We start from the raw sequence: 22,833 nt of genomic DNA, 5'->3' as shown, positions 1-22,833 counted from the left end.
AGAAAGATGACGAAGATAAAAAATCTTCAATGGATGAAGAGGATGTAAGTCCTCTAACTCGTAAATTTAACAAATTCCTTTTAAAGTCCAAAAGGAATAAAAAAAAAGAACTTCAATCGATCAAAGGAAAAAGAAATAAAGGAAAAGAAACTCATATACTATGAATACAAGAAACTAAACCATATTAGACAAGGATACCCTTTTCTCAAAGAAAAGAGAAAAAAGGAAAAAAAAAAAAATTCAAAAGAAATCAACTTGCCGCCACTTAGCGTAGAAATGATAATTCAAGTGACAAAAATGAGCAAACGGAAGAAAAGGTCAATCTTTGCTTAATGGCCAGAGCAATTTAGAAAAAGAAGTAGATGATCCTAACTCTTACTCATTTGATAAATTCCATGATGCATTTGAATCATTATTAATAAAATATAAATGTATTAGTTCAAAGGATAAATTATTAAAGAAAAACTTTGCATACATGAGACATAAGTTAGAAAGCATTATTGTCTTTTGCATACAAAAGGTACTTTAGTCTCTGTGCAGGCCAGATTTTTATTACCCTTGCATACAAAAGGTAATTTTTACCCCTTCAAAATCCAATCCAAGTTTTCAAACTGTAGAATGTGAAAAGAATTGAAAAAAAAAAAAAAAAAACATGTATAAAAATGGAACACGGCATCACGGTTTCAAAAAGGAAAGATGTTTTCTCCTTTTCTTCTTCTTCTCCCTAATGGATTAAACAAGAATGAGATTTATTTAACAAAATTGAGCAAAGACGGATTTCTGATTTCAAATTTTCAATCCTGAATGGATGGAGACAACTCCTCCAACAAGATTTTCATACTCAACCTTCTGAAACCCTGCTTCCACAATCATCGAAGCAAATTTCTCCTGCATTCATCAATTGCCAACTTAAAACTTACAATTGAACAAGAGAGATACACAAGGAAAACGAGGTGAACAGAATATACAAGACATAACCAATAATCTAATTTTATTCTTTCATTTAGGAAGTTTTGCCTCTTCTTTACCCCCATAGAGATAATGAATAGGAGTTAGTTTTTCTTTTGTTCTCTGTAATTTGAAAAATAAATGTTGAAACATTAAAACTATATGCATAAATAATAAATATATATTTGAGTACAAATAATACCATGTCATCATACGATTAGGTAATTTTAACTTAGAAATAAAACAACATTCAATTATATAATAACATATTATCGTTTGTATTCAAGTTTGAACTCATGTTGAAATGTCCTTCAAAAGAAAATAAATTTGAAACATATAAAATTCAGTTAATTATGCCATTATTGTGAAAACTAAACTATTTATAATTGTGTAAATGATACCTTAACATAAATCATATAAGATAAAAGTAATCCTACTCAAAATAATCATATTGAAGAAGTTATCAAAAGCAAACACCAATTTATCATATAATAAAACTAAATAAAGAAAACTAACTAATTATCCTACTTAAAATATAACACAAAATATTAGAATATAAATATAAAGCTTCTTGATTCTGTATAACTGTTTCAAAAGGTGTCCAACACTAGTAAAGTCCAACATCTTCTTATTTGTCAATATCAATAAAACTATGTGTATACATTTTTGGTATACAATTTGGGTACATAGATGATGTATCAATATGTAATTAGATAATTTTAAATTAAAGATAAAATAACATCTAATTACATGATGACATATCATCTGTATATCTAAATTATGTGCTAAAAATGTGTAAACATAGCATTGTTCTTCCAATATATGCCGATTTCTTTAATTATTAACTTATTTTAGACTTCTTGAAAAAGAAGCGTTACCATATCCGTCAGAAGAGAGTTAATTGAAGGCAGACCACCTTTTATACGAAATTGAAGAAGAAAAGATCAATCTTAGTTAGAGAGAACATAAAATCTCCATAACCAATTTCATCGTAAAGCCTCATTTCACTCGGACAAATTACCAATTGCTAAGCATTTTACAACCAATCTTGTAACAATCTACTATTGCCAACATGCCCTTGCTTACCTTCTCGAAAGCCTACCCCAAAAAAATATCTCACAAACTTTTCTATCCTATGTGCAACTTTACATGGATATTTGAAAAGACAGAATAAAATGCAAATAGAACAAACAGCTTTTAAATAAGCCTAACCATTTAGATTAAACTTTTTTCTGTCATTTTATTCTTTTCCACCTTCCGTAATGAGAGAACCCCAAAATTCAAAGTTCTATTCTTTATGTTTATGCACATATTTTCCCAACCAACTAATTTCTTAGACTTCAAAGGTCCTGAGATTAACACTATGATTAGACAATGCTTTCTCATCTTGGTCTTAAAATATTCAATACACAGCAAGATAAGAATGTACATTTGTGTCTGGTTTGATGCTGATATGATATCCCAGTGAGTTTTAAAAGGTGATACTACAGTAACAACACTCATAGGTAACCAAGCCTTAATAAGGGTATGGGCAATGATTAAACACACCAAGGCATCACATAATTCTAATTGTTAAGAACCGACCAATATCTGCCCTCCAGAAAAATAACACTTGAATTAGAATACTAAAACAATACTGGCTTTTGCATGATGATAATAATTCCAACTATATAATCCCTGAGAACTAATAAGAATAGTAGAAACAAATTAAGAATAAACAGAACACATGGTTTAAGACATATAGGCAATAATTAATATGCTCCTTTAGTTGAGATGTAATATATTCAACTAACACTTGTTCTTTGGTCTTTATATGCTTTGGCAAGTGGCATTAGTTATTTTTGGGAAAAAAATTATGGGTTTCTTCTCTTGTTGGCCATGGAACAGAACATGTTATTGATTTTTACATTGTTCATCTATTAATGTGTGTCTGCAGAAAGCAATATACACTTGATGAATCCTCCAGGAGATCACCACAAGGTATACGCTTGCAGAACAATGTGAAAAGATACATACAACTATGAGCCTAAGCATTCAACATGTTCAACCTCACACCCAACTGCTAGGCATCAAGATGCAAAAGTTGTAGCAAAAATTAAAATACAATAACTGACAGGTCATCAATTACCTGTGGTGGAAAACGGCGGATGCTCTCAACTAAATACTGGTAAGAACCCCGATCACCTGCCACCAGCTCCCCTATGGCTGGAATAACTTGAAATGAATAATAATTGTATCTGCATCAAGGGCCAAAAAAAGGCAGTAAAAGAAAGCAACTAAATAAATTAAAGATTATGAAGTACACGAAAAAGAGTAAAACAACATTTAAAGAATTCCAACCCCTATCAGATAAAGCTTGGCAGCACTGGCTATTTCATCCTCACATTGAATAACTAGTTCTTAATCATACACTATGCTGTGAGTGAATTCTAAATATCAGATGCTATAAATTCTGTAAGTCTTTAAAGATGGAATTTCAAAGTTTGTCACAGGATGGTAGTAAGATAAAATTATATAAAGACCATGCAGCTAATTCTTGGAATCTCAAATTTTGCGAACTCAGTAATAATGTAAAATAGTACTATCAAGAGAAACTAATATGCGCCTTTCATTATGGATCTGTGAAGTATGTGAATCACCCAAAAGTAAATATTGCTAAGCATGTGGTCTATCAAGTTTTAGAACTTAAAAGAAACTGTTGTTAAGCTTCTACCTGTCAGCTATATTTTTATATTAATGATTTTCCAAAATGATATCTAAGCTGAATTGACAAAGAGATCTTGTGTTTGAGCTCCCATTAAAAAAGATATCTTTGTGGTTGCAATCTGTATATATTTGAATGTGGATCAACTTCAGATTTGGATGTCAGGCCCCATTACAACCTAAGTGTTACCACTGGGGCTTACTTGTCAGCTTATATATTTGAAATCAAAAGTTTCTTAACATAAAGTATGACTTTTTCAAGAGTAAAATATACTCACAATTCTTTAAATACAGGAATTTCTACATGGCTCAGTTCAAGGCAAAGAAATCTTCCACCGCGTTTTAGTACCCTAGTGAACAAATCATTTAAACATGAAATAGATATTATATCAACAAATAAGAATAATATTTGAAATATGTGCTTAACAAGATTCAACTGGAAGATACTTCAAGCATAAAGGTTGTCAAAGGTGAAAAGTGAGCTAAAAGCTAGTTCCTCAAATTAGTGGTCACAGAAACAAAGAGCAGAAGTAGGGTATTAAAAGTTCACAAATACCAACTGCAGCAGAATATCTATATATAAGGTGACAGACAATTAAATTAGTGAAACGACGAACAAGATTTACGTTTAATTGTTACACATCAACCAATTTGATAAGCCAAATCGGATAAGTTAGTATAGGAAAAGAGCTTCATCCCCAAAGCAAAATTTAATAAGCTGCATATGTTTTAGGAAGGAAAACCCCGCAAAAAAAAAAAATCCTATACATCAAAGCTAAAACATGCCTAAGGCCACCCAAGTAAGTTTAATATAGAAAGACTTTTAAATTCATTGAGGTGATCATCTCAGAGCACCTCCTCTGCAGATGCTTCCCTTTAGGCACCAGGAGCAAGCATCACATTACAGTTTGTGTTGCATTATATGAGGTACTTTCATGTGTTTTACCTGGGAGGAGTACCTCACTTGCCCTTGATAGCAGTTATAATTAGCAAAAATAACAATGCTATAATGTAATATATATCCAGCAGAGCAGCTTCACAAGTACAAGGTCATTTATCCAACAACAATAAAAAATATTCTTTTACAAGCCAATTCATGTTGCACTTCCCTAGTGTAACTCTTAGTAATTGTGGTACAAACAAAAGTTGGCAAAGACATTACCCACCAATCAATCTAATTGTTATAAATCTAAGTTTGATATTCTTCCACTCCCATGCTTTTACATTCAACAAGCACCGAAAAAGAAATAAAAAAAATTACAAGCTGCATGCATGAATCAGTATGCTAAAGCTTCAAAAGTTTAAAAACTTCTGCTATTTATGTTCATAACCCATATCTAAGCCTCAGGATACAATATTAGATCAAGTCCAATGAAAACCATTCAAACTAACTCAGAGAATTCTTTCTCAGAAACTGAAGCAATATTGAATAACATTCTCAAAGAAAAAACCAATAGTGACTACTTTCTTCCCAGTTATACCTCATTGGTTAGGTACTGCCCACCAGCTAGTTTTGCTTAGAAATTTATCAATAAAGTCAAAGGCCCAAGGAGTACATTCTTAGTTCACATTCAGTACAAACTAGAGGTGAGCGGGTTCAATTATCCGGGTTAAAAAAGGGAACCAGAACCGAAACTGACCAAGACAGGCTTTTACCCGGAACTCACCCGGTTTGTTCTGGGTCTAGTTCCACCTGGCACTGTTCACCCAACAACAATCACCAAACCAAGTTACAAAATTTTGCAGAAGAACAAGTGTCTCACCTAAACATAATAGGAATTGTTCTTCAATTTTTTTTTTTTGGCAAAATTGAAAATAATTCCTATATTTTTTTCTGAATATAATTATAGAAAAAAAAACAAGAATAATCTTCTTCACCTCCAATCCAGCACCACCAACATCTGATTCAAAGAACAAAAGTCAATTTCCTACTTTATATCCACATCCACCACCATCTTCAGCCAAAACTAATTGAAATTAAGAAAACTAATTAAAACCACTGCCAACAACAAAAACAAACATAAAAAACAAGATTTGAGGAAAAAAAAAATAAAGAATCATCATAATGTATCTATTACCATTGTTTGCCATTGAAGAACCATGGTAACCATCTTTCTCCATGCCAAAACCAATAAGTGGAGTGTCACCTCCCTTATCATTCAATCTTTGAAGAAAATCGTATAGAAAAAAACACATTTGAGGTAGAGGAAATGGAGATAAACATTAAACAAATTATGCTACAAAGAGATGGAAAAGAAAGAGAGTTTGGAGAAAGAAAATAATATAGGTTTCAATCCCAATTAAATTTTGTGTTTAAAACAAGTTGAATCAAAATGATATCATTTTGTTCTTCAACAAAATGACATTGTTTTGATTCAATAGATTTTTTTGGGGGGCGGAAGGGAAGAAAGAAAGAAATTGGGGGATTGGGTAACCAAACTTTGAATTGGAGCCGATTCTCGAGCTGATTTTGGTTCCTTCGGCGGTGGAACTAGAACCGCAAAAGGAACCTATTGGTTCCAAAAAAAATTGGATTTGGAATTGAAATTGAAACCTACCCAAGGTAAGCCGATTCCAAGTAGGAACTGAAACCAACATCCAGATACCTGGTAGTTTCAGTTACAGGCGTGTGCTCACCCCTCGTGGAAACCATTCAAGATTACTTCTCAAAGTGGGAGACAACAATTTAAGCAAAACTAGCAATAATTACTTTCTCACTAGTTGTTACAACTTTAGATCTGACAAAATAATTGATTCTAAATACAACTCATGATGGATGTTACTGCCATTACAACATTTCTAAAATTCACACAACAACTATCCTATCAATTAATTGTTTAAAACTCTTAAGGAGAGCAATGCACCTGTAAGCTTCAGCGAGAACCTTCTCTATATGTGTAACATTCCTAATCCCAAATGCAATAGTGTAGCCATCCATTGTATTATTGTCAAAGCTCAGGGCTTCTGCGTCTCCTTCTACCCACACAAGGGATTTGTCTTCCCCAAGACCTAAATGTGTCATGAATGTGGAGCTTGTTCAATATTTGAATTTGTTCTTGTATTTTACTCTCTTAGAAAAAACACATCAGTATTAGGGATTTATATGTTTTTACCTCTCTCTAAGGCCCGCTTTTTACCAACATTTAACATGTTGGTGTTGATGTCGCAAACATATATCCGACCTTCTTCTAGAAAATCATCTTCAGAAACATCTTGCATTGCCCTACGTTTGATGTTGTTTATGGTCTCTAGGATTTTGAAGACAACATCCCCTACAAGATAAATACTTTAAGTTCAAAATGTCAACATAGAAGTCACTTACAAATTAAAAAAGAGAAAGTGGTCACTCGATGACCCCAAATTTCATCATTGTTTTTCTTAGGTAGAGACAATTTATGCAAAATTCAAGTATCATTTAAATAATAATAGTAATAATAATCTTGACAACAGGGTTAGGTTGCAACGAGCCAAATATTGTTTCGCTCAAGCTCGACTTGAGCTTGGCTCAATGGAGTAGGTATAGGGCTCAAGTTCAAACTCAAAAAGCTTGGGTGTTGTCGGCTCAATCTCGAGCTTGAGAGTGAAAGTAAGAACTCGAGTTTCGCTTGGGAAATTACAATTAAACCCATAACTTATAAATTTATCAACTAACCCCCTTATTCAAAGTCAAAGAGTAAGATTTTAGAGTATAAGCATAACATTTTCAACTTAGAAGGGTTTATTGATATTATACTAGAGTCATGAACTCAACGAGCCAGGCAACAACGAGCTCAAGGTCGGCTCATTTGTAGTCCTAAACAGGATGACTAATATAAGTAGTTATCTCAAAAGGCTAATATTATTTTAACGTAAAACCAAGAAAAGTTCAAATACTGTCAGAGCATAATCTTCTTGTATCAGAAATTTGTTTACTTTTACTTTTATTTTTCATATGTAATAGTTTTGAGCCTGAAAAGGCCTGAGATATATTACACTCCCAACAACTTTTGGGAGTGGAAAATTGTTCGTTTTTTCTTAAGAAACAAATTAAGGTGAATTTCAAAACTAGTTATTGAATCAACAGAAAATAACTAAAGTTCAAGAATTAATCATCCACACATCTCATGCCCCCATTATAAACACTGCAAATAGTAATAAGATGTTTTAAACTGACCTGTTCCGCCAGCCACATCAAGATGCTTCATTCCTGGGAATGGGTTCAGTTTGGAAACCAATCTGAAAAAAGTAAAGAGGATATCTAACAATGTGAATGTAAAATATTTTGCACATTTGACAAATTTGCCCATAAATAACAATGAAAATCTAACCTATCTTTCCATAATCTATGCAATCCGCCACTCATCAAATCATTCATGAGATCATAGTTTGAAGCAACACTGCTGAAAACATTACTAACCATTTGACTTTTCTCTGCTTCCCTTACCTCTTTAAATCCTGAAATTGAAATGCAGTGAGCTATATATCAATATAAACCTCCAGCTCTCTCTTTAAAAAAAAAAAAAAGTGATATCAAAAGAGAAATGGGATAGACAAAAAAATTTAACAATCATTCCACAAAACTAGATATGACCAGGGATATATGAGTATAGAATGAACAGCTCTATGAAAAACCATCCTAATAAAAAAGCCTACATGAAAGCAACCCTGTATGCAGCAGAAGAATTCTTGAATTTACAAGTTAATCCAAAAGCCCTATTAATTGTATAGAACGACCCTAAGGGTTAGGTTATGTTGGGATGATCATGGGGCCACTGACTTGATATGCTATATCCCACAATTTTCTAATAAGTAAAGCTGTAAAGTCCAAAAGAAGTCCCATATCAGACCCAAGAGCTCATAAGAGCAGTCGTGGATTTCATTCCTTTATGACAGAAGCCTAAAAAAGGGATGCCAAATTCAAACTCTATCTGTGACAATTATTAATTTAATTCAATTCTATAGATTCAAGAAAAACTCTGATGGGAATCTAATCACAAAGGTCTACCGTCGCAGGCCCAAAGGGAAGATTCCAGGAGGCAGTCCAATGGGTGAGAATGTTAGCCCAACTGAGAGCAAAAGTAATGACCAAGTGTGTAGGGGCAGTTTGGACAGTTCACCAGAGCAGCTGAAATTAGTTGAAGTTTCCCTTCTAGAATTCAGAGACAAGAATCCTTAATGGTGGGGTCTATTTACGGTTAGAGGGGTTGTGCATATATTGAGGAGTGCATGCCAAAGGCAGCAGAGAAAATTTTATTCAGTTATTACTATTTGTAGTTAGTGAGAATTTTTGGAGAGGGCTGGCTCTCGAAACCCAGCTGTGTTAATTGTTCTCTTACTGTTGCTCTTTGTTATTGCTCTTGGGGCTTTTGTTTTCCAGAATGACCTGTTGTTACAGTCTTGGATAATTGCTGTAGCTATTTTTTCTCAGTATAAATATGGAATGAAATGTTATTGCTGTTCTGTTTCCAATTTCATTACAATCTTGTTCAATCATAAAAGATGAATTGAGAGTGAATTTGTATCAGTGAATTATACCTAATTCCTTGTTTGGTTGTGAGAAAATTGGGGCTGTTAATTGGGCGGTTAATTATGAAGAAACTGGGATTGCTGAACTGTTGGAAGGAGTTGTGTCTGGAAACTGCCGGAGGAGCTGCTGAGTGCTGCTGGAACCAATAGCGAGGAGGACTGTAATCTATTCATTCAGGTTTGCAACAAAATCTATGCCAGAATTTAAGTTAATACTTTACTTGAATATGCAAAATACTTGTAGAATATAGTTGACTTCTTGATACAGAACAATCATACATGTCCATGTCTATGCAGAGAGAGAGAGAGATTACCAAAGCTAGTAGCATGTGAATGCAGAAAAGAAGTGCGTATTGGTAAGAGCTTACTCCCGAACTTTCTAGTCGCCAATCGCAGTGCCATGGTTCCAATAACAAGTCTATGAGTAATTGCCAAATTAAATATACATGTGTCAATTTCAGTTCCCATATTCTTATGAATAGATATTATTTCTTAATTCCAAGTATGCTCTTGCTATTCAACGTAAAGAAAGATAAAATAAACTATAACTTCATATCGATTATCATCAATGAAGAAACAATATCTCAAAACAAAATTCAGAAAATCAAATTTTGCAAATACCAGAAAATATGTTGTATCTACAACTCAACAGACATTTTGAAGAGTAAAATAAACCCTGCAATTAGAGTAAAACAGTAGAATACCTACCCTAAGAAAAATAAACCAGTAAACAGTCAAAGGTAGAAATGCTACGTACTACATACAGAGCAATTGTACAGCACCAAATATGCAGTTGACTCAACTAATGAGAGAAAAAACATTTTTAAACTTCTAGCAATGTGTATTTTTCTTTTTTACAAGAAAGGGGAAACATGAATACATACCAAAAAGAGAATATGAGAAAAAGATCATATGCCCAAAATTTATATCCAAGTGAATTGAGAAATACAATTATATGGTTCTGTGAATTTGGTCATGTAATTCATCGCACTGATAAATACCAATACAGAATCATTAAACTACAATCACTAGTTAAACTACTGCTCAAGAGAAAAGTGAAAAATTGAAAGTGTGACAGACAGGGTAAATTAATTTTTCCTTAATGTTCATATAACTGAGTGACACAAAAACTCTTCATATCAGCACACACAATCAAGTTCTACTTTCATAACTCTCTGAGGCATTCCATTGAACAACCAGTCTACAATACCAAAATCAAATACTTCGCTCAATTCAACATACAATTTAACGGGAACCTTTGTTACCAAATAATGTTCAATCACGTTCAACTACATAAAAGCACCAGAATCTGATAAAATAAAACATATAAAAATGAAAAAAAGAAAGACTGTAATTTTTTTTATCAACACAAGTAATACTAAGCAATCGCGAATGTGTTTCGATTATGAAAGTGCAACAATTTAAAAAAAAAAACAAAAAAGGGTACCTTGCAAGCCGTGAACTTCTACCTCTCCCTAAACAAGTCGCCGCCGTGTCTAGGTGGACTGATGGCCAGATCTACGGCAAGGTGGATGGAACTGACGTGAAGTGGTGGCAGTGAGAGGCAGGCGAGTTTGGCTGAAGGGTTTTATTTGGGGGAGATGATTACACCTTCACCATTGGTAATTAAAGGGATGCTAATTAAAGGGTAATTAATTAGTAAATGACCATCGGTCACTAATTTTTCACGACTGAAATGGGAAAAGAACTATTTCCCACCCAAGTTTTACCCTAATCTCAAAATTATATCCATAATTGATGAAAAACCCAAACCTACATATAGGCTAACTATCGTCAAAATTTTCAGTTAGAGGTAAAGATAAAATCATCATTTTACCTCTAAACTCTAAAACTTTAAGATTTATATCATTTTAGATTTCACCCTAAAGTTTGTATCCCTTCCCTAACTACCATTATTTTTGTCGATGACCAGTCGCTTTCCACCTATCTTTTAGATTATGCCACAAAGGACAACGAAGGATAACCACCCAAGGCGACGAAGCGTTGTCCTTTGTCGTGTCATCTAGATGATGTTTTGTCGTCTTTCGACGTTGCACATCTTCCAGACAACAAAGGATAATGCTTCATCATCCTTTGTCATTGTGAGTGGTCCTCTTTCATGGTCGGATATGAAAGATGGGTGAAAAGCGATCAATTGTCAATCGAAATGATGGTGGCCAGAGAAAGGATACAAACCCTAAGGGTGAAATCTAAACTCTAAAACTTTAAGATTTATATCATTTTAGATTTCACCCTAAAGTTTGTATCCCTTCCCTAACTACCATTATTTTTGTCGATGACCAGTCGCTTTCCACCTATCTTTTAGATTATGCCACAAAGGACGACGAAGGATAACCACCAAAGGCGACGAAGCGTTGTCCTTTGTCGTGTCATCTAGATGATGTTTTGTCGTCTTTCGACGTTGCACATCTTCCAGACAACAAAGGATAATGCTTTATCATCCTTTGTCATTGTGAGTGGTCCTCTTTCATGGTCGGATATGAAAGATGGGTGAAAAGCGATCAACTGTCAATCGAAATGATGGTGGCCAGAGAAAGGATACAAACCCTAAGGGTGAAATCTAAACTTTTCAAACTTTGAGAATGGGTAAAGCGTTAGTTTTTAAAACTTAGAGGGGAATGATATAAATTTTAAGGTTTTAGGGTTTAGAGATAAAATAATGATTTTACTTTTGTCTTTAACTGAAAATCTTAATGGCAGTTACTCCATAGGTGGGTATTTGGGTTTATCATCTATCATAGATATGATTTTGAAATTAGGTTAAAACATGAGTGAAAAACAGTCGTTTTCCCTAATTGATATATACTTTTCGCTGTGACTAATAAGACCAAGATGAAAAAGGACTTTATCGAGTCTACAGTGATAGAAGAGTTAGTTTCCAACTTAATATTTCAAAAAGGGATTTTCATTAACTGGTTTGTGCAGTATCACATTTATATAATTTTTTCATGCATATCTTAGATTTGATACGTTAAACCTAAACAAACATTCAAAGCATAAAAATATATGGCAGTATATGGTCTTACTAATGTTGGCTCCCTTGAGTATGATAGACTTACAAGATCAATCTAGGGTCCTGATCTTCATCATTTGTTTTTCTAAGTCTTTGAGAATGGTTGGTCGACTTTCTTTATTTCTACATTTATGTTACAAAATTTTTGCTTATCCTAGTTTACATCAATTATAAACTAATCTAATTTTACATTGATGAATTAATAAACCTCAAATTATATTTGAGCGATATGAAATAAGGAGAGAAATAAATTAGAAGGTGAGAATGGGAGGGCACACAAACCCCCTATATTAATTACAAACATTCAAGCAAAATAAAATTAAAACAAATAAAAATGTGTCCCATTGGTCTTATGCTCATGTATCCAAAACCATATATTGCATACACAACATGTTATCAACCACATACAATGTACTTCAGTCTTTTGTAAATAATTTCATTTGATCCCTTAATTTTTAATTTTTTAATTAACTACCCTTTTAATTCCAAAATATGATTCCTAATCAAATTGCATGACTATGTGAACTAGGGTAACAAGATTTTCCAGTCATATGCAATAACATGTAATAAATGTGTTCAAGATATATGCAATGATGTATGTTTGTTCAAAACTTCATATGTCAATATGAAAAATTCCAAAAAACCATTACTATTGAAATCAGGTCAATTGGTTCAAACAACTAAGGAGCCTAGCTCCTATTTGAATGGATCAACTGATTCATGATCTAGTCAACCATATTCTAGAAATTATACAATTCATTTTTTTGCTAATTCTTGGAATTTTAGCTATCCTATTATGATCCAAATGGTTTCTAAGGGTATGAAATGCTCTTGCACAAATCTAAGATGTCCCAAGAGACATTTTTGATCAATTATCATGCAAAAAATCCAACGAAAACACAAGATTGAATAACATTCAACCCTTAATCAATATCTATTGAACAATTTCAATTAAATAAATGCAAACCATAGTCAAATCAAAATTAAACAAAATAAAATATGTTATAATGACTATAAAATTTACTTAAATGAAATTTATGATCAAACAAACATAAAACTCATTCAAAACAGGTTATTGCATGTATGAGGATTACCTTTAAGCTTTGATGCCACTTAAAGGATTTAGTGATCTAATTTATAACATATAATAATAGTAGAATCATTAAAGTATAATAAAAAAGATCACAGAAAAAACAACCCTAGGATCAAGGGATTGATACACATGCAATTAAAATGAGTTTAAAGCCAATACTTATGTTTTGAGGCTCCATACAAAATTTCATCCCAAATTTGTTTTTACTTCTTTCGTCTAGTCAACGAAGCCCCACTCATCCACAAAGAGGTGTTATGACACCATTAATTAGTAGGAAGATGTTAGAGGGTCTCACAAGTGCTAGCCTATGTGATTGAATTCAAAGAAAGTATGTGTTAATTTAGAAGAAAATTGAGAGAGTTTTCTTCTCTCCCTTTGTGTAAAATGACTAGGGTTACTGAATTATAAGAAAAGTCTCAATTTATATAAGACATCTCATAACCCTGATTTACACTATTTCGTCCACACCCTTAACTTTTGGGTTGTCACAATTAGCTCCCAAACTTTTAATACTTTCCAATAGGCCCAAAAATGTAACATCCATGGTATGTCTTGAAGGCAAATTGATTATTTCATGCTTAATTATGCTTATATTTAATAATGACATGAGATAGGGTTTGCATCATGTGAAATGTTAAAGTTTTTAAGTTGAAGAATAACTTTGCATAAATAGTGGGTGTCTGTTTATCCAATGCCACGTCAGCCAAAAGGATAACGTGTCATGTTAGATTTTTAAAATAGATGCACAGTTGTGCACCCCTAGAATGTACACCCATGCATATCATTTCTGTATGAAATTTTATATAAGATACATTATCAACAATTTATGATATATTTATCCTATATTTATAAGGTATGCATGAATTCTATGTTGGCTAGGACTCTAACTACTTAAGTGATAAGGTGTCCAAGAGTTCTTATTAAATTAAAATTCTTACTTTATTGAAAGTTTTAATGCATAGGAATGCTAATTAAATTAAAATTCTAATTCAACCTAAACTTTCTATCAAACAAGGATTTTGAATTTATTGAAAATTTTAATATATAGGAATCCTAATTAAATAAAAATTCTAACTCAACCTAAACTTTTTATCAAATAAGAACTTTGAAGAATCTTTGTTTATCTAAAACACCTTTCCCACAAGTTAACTTAGCCAGTTGACTCTTATTCATCATTTGGCCTTGTTTGGTTGGACTCCTAAATACGTCCAGTCGAAACCATACAGTGCATTTGCATGATGCCACGTGGCATTATGCATACCAAATGATTCCAATCAAAACACATCCATACGTTTCTCTCTTTCCATAATCTCAAGATTGTTGTCAAACGATCTTTGTCTCTTGGTTCGTATCAACCCTTCAATGTGTGACCCATAATCTCTCTATCGAACTAGTAGTATCTGAATTCAAGTTAAATTCAAACACAAACTAAGATTGACCTCTAACAAAGCATTATGCCCACCTGAATGATAAAGTATCAACGAACATCTCTATAAGTTTAGACAACATCATAGTTACTTGCAATTCAATCTTTCATCAACCGATATCTTTCAAGTTTGAGATATAGAAGTATGTATATCTTTGTAGTTTCTCGATATGAGTTGATACATATTAATGACTTACACAGATTAGACTATAACCTCATCACATTGTGGCCACAAATTCAAGCAGTCATGAATGTCTTTTAACATTCGCATATGAGATATCTTCTCTTGTGCTAAAAAATAACGAATCATTTATTGATCAACCATAACCTCTATGTATCTCATGATATGACCACTCACTACTTTTATGATACATCTATTATAACAACACGTTGGATAATGTCAAACTATACTAATTCTTATAAAAGACAATCCAGTAACCTTAAGTCAAATGATTATATGCACTAGTGGTGTTCTAAGGATTTGTTTCATAAACATCGAAGTAACCATTAATATGGATATCCTCTGATCAGGGTTAATCCGATGAACACATCTACAATGTGCATCCATGTGTTGCACCAACCTATCAATAAATAGCTTCAACATATGAAAATTGTCACCACCTTTCGGTGGGATCACTCAACACCATGATAATCTCATTACCATAACATGTGCCCTTGGTCATTGTAATGTCAAGATTATGGGCATTTCTAAAATAGCCATCTAATGTGTGTATAGGGTTCCCATATTCAGTTGTTTGATCCCTTCATCAAAATTCTATCATTCTAAAAGTATATTATTCGTATAATCATATAACAGACAAATATATAAACTAAATAACTATAAATTATTTTATTATTTAATGAGATAAACTATAATTACAAATGTCAAATCAATTGGCTCTAGGGCATCTACCTTAACAACTTTGTATGAAAGAAAATGCAAATCACCTTTCTATTGGGATGATTTGGGTAAGAGAGTTACCTAGAGTAGTCACTTGGGCTTGATATAACCAAAAAAATGATAGAAGATATTTGGTTCATCAAATAGAGAATGAAACAAGCCCAAGATTATTAAAATGACTATGTGGGCAAGAGACAAAATGACCTAGAATTTTGTCATAGAAGATCAAGTCTTTATCATAGTGGCTCTCTACCAGCATGTGATAACGTTCAATATAAATAAAGGAAACTCACCCATGGACTTATCAGTTTGTTTGAGATTTTGAAAGAGGATTGGTAAAATAATCTGTAAACTTGCCTTAAAAGCATGGATCACATCCTTAATGTATTTCATGTCTCATTGCTTTACAAGTATGTAAGAGACTTGAGCCACATGTTGAGGACTGAGGAATTAGAGTTGACCAAGAACCTTATATAAGATGAGCATTGGAACACCTATAGGTAAGCCCAATGGCATATCAATCTTTTCTTAGTTTTTTAAATATGGTGATTAATGATTTTAAGGGTACACACTTGTGTATGGAGGCATGCACAGTTGTGTATAGTCAGCAAAAAGTTAATAAGTGGATTAGATTATGATCTCAACAAAACATAAAGTTATCTTAGTTGTGCAACTAGACACACGACTGTGTATGACACCTAGACTCCTGTGTATCACATCCTAGAGAAACAAATAAAACACGATCAACCTTAATTCTCACATGTTCTTTTTCTTTCCAACCACTCAAAAAGTGAGAGAGTGTGAGAGAGAAGTTTGTGGTCACCCGAAAAGTCATTGTTGATCACTAGAATCATTATAACTGTGCAAGGAAGGTTTATAACTAGAATCCAATAAAGTGGAACGACTTCCCTTGTTTGATCCTGCGATCTTTAGAATAATTTTGTTATATGCATGATCTGGGGATGTTTAGATAGAGTAGTGATGATTTTGTTGATGTAATTGATAATGAGATGCAAACATGGAATTATATGTAAGCTTATTGTATAAAGATTTAGTTTTTGATTGATTGATGCTTAAAAGCCATGTATATGTACATTGATTAAATGAATCATATGAATAACATGTTTAAGGTGTGGAGAGATTTCTGTGTATGCTTTAGAGGAAGTAATTGCTAGATTTACAATTGAAAATAGGTAAAAACCCTAAGGTGTGATTTCTAGATCGTGACACATGGCCTTATGTGGTTTTATACACATCCGTGTGTCATTTCAAAAATTTTAAAAGTTTGAAGATCCTGCACTCATTCTTATGGGAGAAATACACGATCGTGTGGTATAGGATAAATGCCTGTATATGACTTTCCAAAAGTGAATGAAGTGTGCTAAAGGACATGTGGCTCGTACATGTGGATCCAAGTACACTGGAGTGTATCCAACTCTACTCCTTTTATGCAATTACTTTATATACGACCATGTGTAGAGTGTCACATGCCTGTGTATATTGTTTAGAAAGCACATAGGTATAGGTTAAGAAACACATGATCGTGTACCCCTAAACAAAGACAAAAGACAATTATAACCCTAGGATATATGCATAAGAGGGGAGAGTTATATAAGAAGAAAACAAGCAAGTAGATAATAAATAATTCAAGAAATACATAAGTGAGGTGTTTGATTGTGTAGACAACGACACAAACTTAGATCAAATTAAATCCAAATAAAAAAGTTAGCAACCTTAAGGCTAGTGTCACATGACTAAGTAGTCACCAACTATATATGTAAATGATGATATTTGGAGAGCAATAGGGTTGGATAATCATGAGATACATCATGCACTCAACACCGAGACACATAGCGACTTAGTTCAGTTTAGGTGTGCATGGTAAAGTTGTGATTTTTAGATATTTTTCATGTGATCAAGAAGATGCACCATATATATTCTCGAGGTAGGGGTCATCTTTGGATGGTTAGTTAGCAGTTTCAATCAACTTATGTGGTAAGGGATAAAACTACTATTAGAAATTTTTCTGTGTGATCAGGGTCTCCCAATTAGATAGTTCAATGGGTTGTTTTGCATGTGCATGAAACACCATAATAGCTTTCACTAGGGTATTAGATGTGTCGATTCTAGCTTAAGTCTCTAAAATTTTCGTGAATGGTTCATGTCAAAGCATCGAGGTGTCATAATGTGACTATAGTTAGCTTACAAATGGAATGCAAGTTTTATCACCAGATAATTTAATAGCCATGGATGTCGAAAGATCTCCGCTTACTGAGTTTTACTTATACATTTCTTTGGTATGTTTTGTAGTTAAAGGTGAGTAATAAAGAAGGCAAAGATCCAATGGTCCAACAAGTAGTTGCACGAGGATAAGAGCTTTTACATAATCTCAATGTTAGTAGACATATGTTTGTTATTATTATTATGAATATTTTCAGATACATTAATACTGTTATTTTATAATAGAGATTTTCAGATAACTATTATTTTATGAGTTTGACTTATAAAATATTTTTATTGCATCACCTTTTTGCACCATTTATAATTATGATCATGCATTAAAGTTTTCAAATAGTCTAATTGTACATGTCTTTTTTAATAGATTCTGATCAGGGGCATGTATTTAGAGAGGGGTGTTAAAAGCGTCTGATGAAGATACTAGATAGGAAAGAGAAAGTGCTTCAAAATAGGTAGATTCCTTTGGTCAAAGTCCTTTGAAAGAATCGGAAAGGCAAGAAGGCTACCTAAGAGGTCGAGCAAGACATAGAGATCACAACCGAAGCTATTCAAGTCAAATTTTGAAAATGAAATTGTGAATAAAGAGAGGAGAAATGTAACAATCTTAAGAATGCTTTAAGGGCATTACTATCCTTTCTCCAAAATTTTAATTTTAGGTTTGGCTTAGATTCAGACTGAATATGAATCAAAATCGAAAATAAAATCTTGATCGAGTTGAAAACAGATTTGGGACCTTGTTTGGCTTGATGGCTAACCCAAGCATGATTAAAAAAAAAGAAACAAAATAAAATGATAAAAAAAAGAAAGAAAATGAAAACAAAAAAGTGATAAGTCCTTGTGAAAGTGGGATAGTGTTGCGTATATAAGTAACCCTCTTTCCTCGTTTTTTGGTTTAGTCTTGCACCTTAATTTAGAGAAGAGAGAAAGCCAAAATCTGAAAGCCTTGAGATGATCTCTAGCAACCAAGAAAGTGAAGAAAGAAGGAAGAAAATCAACAAAGATAACCCAATTGAGCCATCCACACTTTCTTGTTTCTAGAGTTCGAAAAGAAAGAGAGAGGAGACAAAAATAATCATTGGCAACCAAGAAGACAACCATCAATGGCAACATAAATGGATGATAAAATGTAGTTCCTTATACCTTTTCTTGCCAAAAAAAAAAAAAACCCAACTAAGTTGGATGATTTTTCTTCTAGAATTGCATGACTTTTCTAGGTTGTCACGATTGTTTTCATGAATGATTACTGTGATTTTGGTTGAAATTTTGGCTTCTAGATTCTTAATTTCCCGATGTACCTTGCAACATTGTTTGGGAAATATTTCCATGGGATTAGGCATGCTAAATTGATGCAAAAGTGTGTGTATAGGTTTTGAATGAGTTCCGATTATATGATAAATGTGGTTGCATGAATCAAGAAGGTAGAGTTATAGTTTGCATATGTTAAATTGTGTAATTTGGATGAAAAAGTTGACATGTTATAGTACGATTTATACAAGTTGTTGAAGCAAGAAAATAGGCTAGAAAACTCATGTATGTGTTGTGAGAAAATAACATGTATATGTGATGGTTGTTGGAAATTTTAGGCTGGACGATAGATTATGTTCAAGTTGAAAAATTCACTTATCGAGGATGCCAACAAGCTTCCAAAAGGTATATTGTGGGATTGTCAATACATGCTCTTGAATATGATGCATTCGGGTTGCGAGTTTGAATTAGATTTATGACTGAAAAATTAGACCGTGAGTCACATGAGAATTACTCTATAAAGAGAAATTAATATATTATATGATGACGTTGGCCGAATAACAGACCATGTTTGGGCTAGAAAATCCACCTACCAAGGACATTGATGAGCTTCCAAAAGGTAACTAATTTTGAGCCAAAAAATAAGCGTAAGTTGCCTCAAGAATCAACCTAAAAAATTCTTTTCACGGTTGCTGATTTTAACTTTTAAGAAATTTTTTTTCCATTGCTATAAATAGTTTTTAAAATAAAGTTTCAGTGTGATAAGGAACATTACGCCGAACTTTAATAGATTTTTGTGATTTACACTTAGATTCTGACTAGGAAGAATCATACGCCAACTTATCAATTTATATATCTGAATACGACTAAAAATATGTCATACTTCGAAAAAAAATATATGAGCATACATTAATTACACATGGGCTGAATACGACTTAAAATTATTAGAATTACAATATGATTAAGATAGAATGCCTATTAAGGTGTCGAAATATACCAAAGGGTTAGATACCCAAGGAAAAGATTTAACATAAATACAAAAGATTCCTGAGCGGTTAGATACCCAAAGGAAAGATTATGAATATGAGAGATAGCGGAAAGGTTAAATACTTGAGGTAAATGTTTGATGCAAATATGAGATGGATCTCTAAGGGATAAGACACCAAGGGAAAAATAAGATTGACATGAGGAGTACCTGAATGGTTAAATACTCGAAGGAAAAACTGATATGAATATGACAAAGATACCTAAGGGATTAGACCCAAGGGAAATAATAGATATGATCAAAGAGAGAGAGAAAATCTCAAGTAGGAATATATTGAACTTAAGATAAGTCCGAAAGTGTTTTGAGAGATAAGGTATCAATAAGGATTGAACATCCCATTAAGGTTTGAGATTATTCGATACCCATGATTTAGGCATATCTAAAGATAGGGTAAAGTCCTATGATTTGTGACCTTAGATTAAGAGATACATCATTGCTAGGACTGTGAGTTTATCGAGTGGCTAAGACTTCCTAGGTTGTAAATAGTTCGGATATTAGAAAGGTCTAAAACATACCAAGATGTAGATAGTTTGTACATTAGAGGTCTATCAATTGATTTAGCCAAGACTGTGAGTCTATCAAAAAAAAAATGAGTGATTGGACAACCTAAACTAAAGAGAGATTGTCTTGAGAGTGGTCATTAAAGGAGGTATGTTGATTCTCTGAGATTCAAGTTAGATACAGAAATCCTAAGATCGAGATCAAGACAATCTGGGTAGTAAAGGAAATGGATAGATTAATGTTTGATATTGTAGGATAGAGTTTCTTTACTTATTGAGTTTTATACTCATCTCATTCATTTGCATTTTGTAGGTGACAGGACTAGAGGTGAATACAACAAGGCAATGACTTAGTAATGGACTTATAAGCATAAATAGCTATGATTATAATCTGATATGACTCTCATGGATTTGATTTATATTCTAGTATGTGGGTTATGGTTTTATAAATATTAATATTATTCTTGAGCATTATTCCGTGGTTATGAGATTATTAGTTTTTATTATATTATTAATAAAGACTTGAGGAATTATTTAGATTAAATGAGATATTATGCATATTTGACTTAAGAGATATTAATTTTAAATTGAAACATCATTCATGCATAAACATTTTAGTAACACTTTACCCTAAAAGATAGGATAATCGAGGTGGGTTTTACATATAGTCATCTATCAAATAGTGCTACGAGATATCTTCTTTCGTACCAAAAAGTGATAAATCTTTTGTTGATCCATTATAGTTTTATTACACTTCTAAACGTAGCCAACAACTACTGTATTGATAGCTTTAACAAGAAAACTATATTACGCTAGTGCCAAACTAGACTGATTAGTACATGAGACACTTTGGTGATCTCAAGTCTAAAGGTCACATTCACTATCATTTATTAGAAAGTTTATTTTATAGACATTGAGGTTACCATCTATATGAAATCCTCCTACAAGCTAATTTGGTGAACATGCAATTAACATGCACACATGTTTTGCACTAGGTTGACACTAACAATCTTGACACGCGAGAATTGTCTTTACCTTTTGATAGAGTCATTCAATATAATAATAACCTTATCACAATGTATTTGCCATTGTTAAGAATATTTATAAGGCTACAAATGCTTCTAGATTGACTATTATACGTGCTTATAGAGTTCTCATGATCAAGTTACACATTGCTTGTCATGGTTATACCAATCTAATGACATCTATCATACATAATTAAATGCATACATATGTAATAACAAATGAAAATTTTCCAACTTTATTATTAATAAAATACGATATACTATTCAAATGAAATTATATAATTAGCCTTGACAATTAGCTTTAGAATACACGTTCTAATAACCATGATGTGATAACCTTGACTGGAACAAAATTTAAAGGATTATTTAAGGTAAAGTAAAACACCACTGATATAGTTTATGTGAAGATACATAGATTCATTAATCCTTAGGAGGGGAAGAGTATAATAAAAGAGTATTCCATAAATTTTAATATCTCAACAAGGTTTTCTTCCAGTATGTTGAGCACACTATAAGGTATAATGGATAAATTTATTCATGTTTTGAATTTAGAGATCTTCAAGATGTGATGGCAAGCATACAACCTTTCCAAACCTATAATGAGACATTAAATAGAGCCTTGATAAGGAAAGTGCTTGTGAACAAGATTATTAGTGGGCAACATCGGTAGTGAACAAGATTACAAAACTTTTATCATTTTCGACATGGCCACCTTGCTCACAACCAACTTGAATTAAATCTGTTAGATCTTACCCAAATTTACCATTGATAAGCTTTATTTGGTCATATCTTGTCACCTAGATTAAAAAAAAAAAAACCATTTTCACTAGAATATCAATGTCATTCATGAGCCTTTGTTGATCATTCTCACTAGCCAACCTTTGTCATGCTTTTCAAACGTTTTCAACCACTACCATTGTGTTATGCACCTTTAGCATTACTCACCTCTCTCCACTTTCATTTCAAACCTCTTTCGCCCTTACTCCTTGTGTACTACAATCACCACCACCTTTTGCGGGATTACGCCTTACACTGCTTGCGATGTATGCCTCATGCATTGTGCACACTACTGTTAGGTAGCTCTTATGTCACACATATATTGTCAATGCCCCAACCATTAATGCCCACAACCACTGGCACTAGTAGTCAATCACTACTCTACATCCAAAT

At 32.8% G+C, this 22,833-nt stretch overlaps 1 protein-coding gene across 3 annotated transcripts; it reads right to left on the bottom strand.

Annotated features, from left to right (window-relative positions):
* Window positions 1-483: 483 nt before the first annotated feature.
* LOC123200791 (2-methoxy-6-polyprenyl-1,4-benzoquinol methylase, mitochondrial) lies at window positions 484-10,780 on the bottom strand. Of its 3 annotated transcripts, none has more exons than XM_044616171.1 (9): window positions 10,604-10,779; window positions 9,471-9,574; window positions 7,959-8,085; window positions 7,805-7,866; window positions 6,765-6,923; window positions 6,516-6,660; window positions 3,930-4,001; window positions 3,077-3,185; window positions 484-888 (listed from the first exon to the last, which is right to left on the bottom strand). In XM_044616171.1, exons 2-9 carry the CDS (start codon window positions 9,556-9,558, stop codon window positions 787-789), a joined length of 864 nt encoding a protein of 287 aa, XP_044472106.1. In that variant the 5' UTR covers window positions 9,559-9,574; window positions 10,604-10,779; the 3' UTR covers window positions 484-786. The 3 variants fall into 3 exon arrangements, with proteins under 3 accessions (XP_044472106.1, XP_044472107.1, XP_044472108.1); XM_044616172.1 differs by lacking the exon at window positions 10,604-10,779 and adding an exon at window positions 9,166-9,290; XM_044616173.1 differs by lacking the exon at window positions 9,471-9,574 and having other exon boundaries at window positions 10,604-10,780.
* Between the last annotated feature and the right edge of the window lie 12,053 nt (window positions 10,781-22,833).

Source organism: Mangifera indica, chromosome 17 (genome assembly GCF_011075055.1).
Source record: "Mangifera indica cultivar Alphonso chromosome 17, CATAS_Mindica_2.1, whole genome shotgun sequence".
NCBI lineage: Eukaryota > Viridiplantae > Streptophyta > Magnoliopsida > Sapindales > Anacardiaceae > Mangifera > Mangifera indica.
This window is presented reverse-complemented; position numbering and strand designations above follow the sequence as displayed.

Coding starts and splice junctions, on each gene's coding strand:
- LOC123200791 (XM_044616171.1), bottom strand. CDS start 9,558: ATGGCACTGCGATTGGCGACTAGAAAGTTCGGGAGTAAGCTCTTACCA. Junction 6,924..7,804: donor TGATGTGGCTGGCGGAACAG/GTCAGTTTAAAA, acceptor TTTATCTTGTAG/GGGATGTTGTCTTCAAAATC. Junction 4,002..6,515: donor GTTCTCGCTGAAGCTTACAG/GTGCATTGCTCT, acceptor TTTGTTCACTAG/GGTACTAAAACGCGGTGGAA.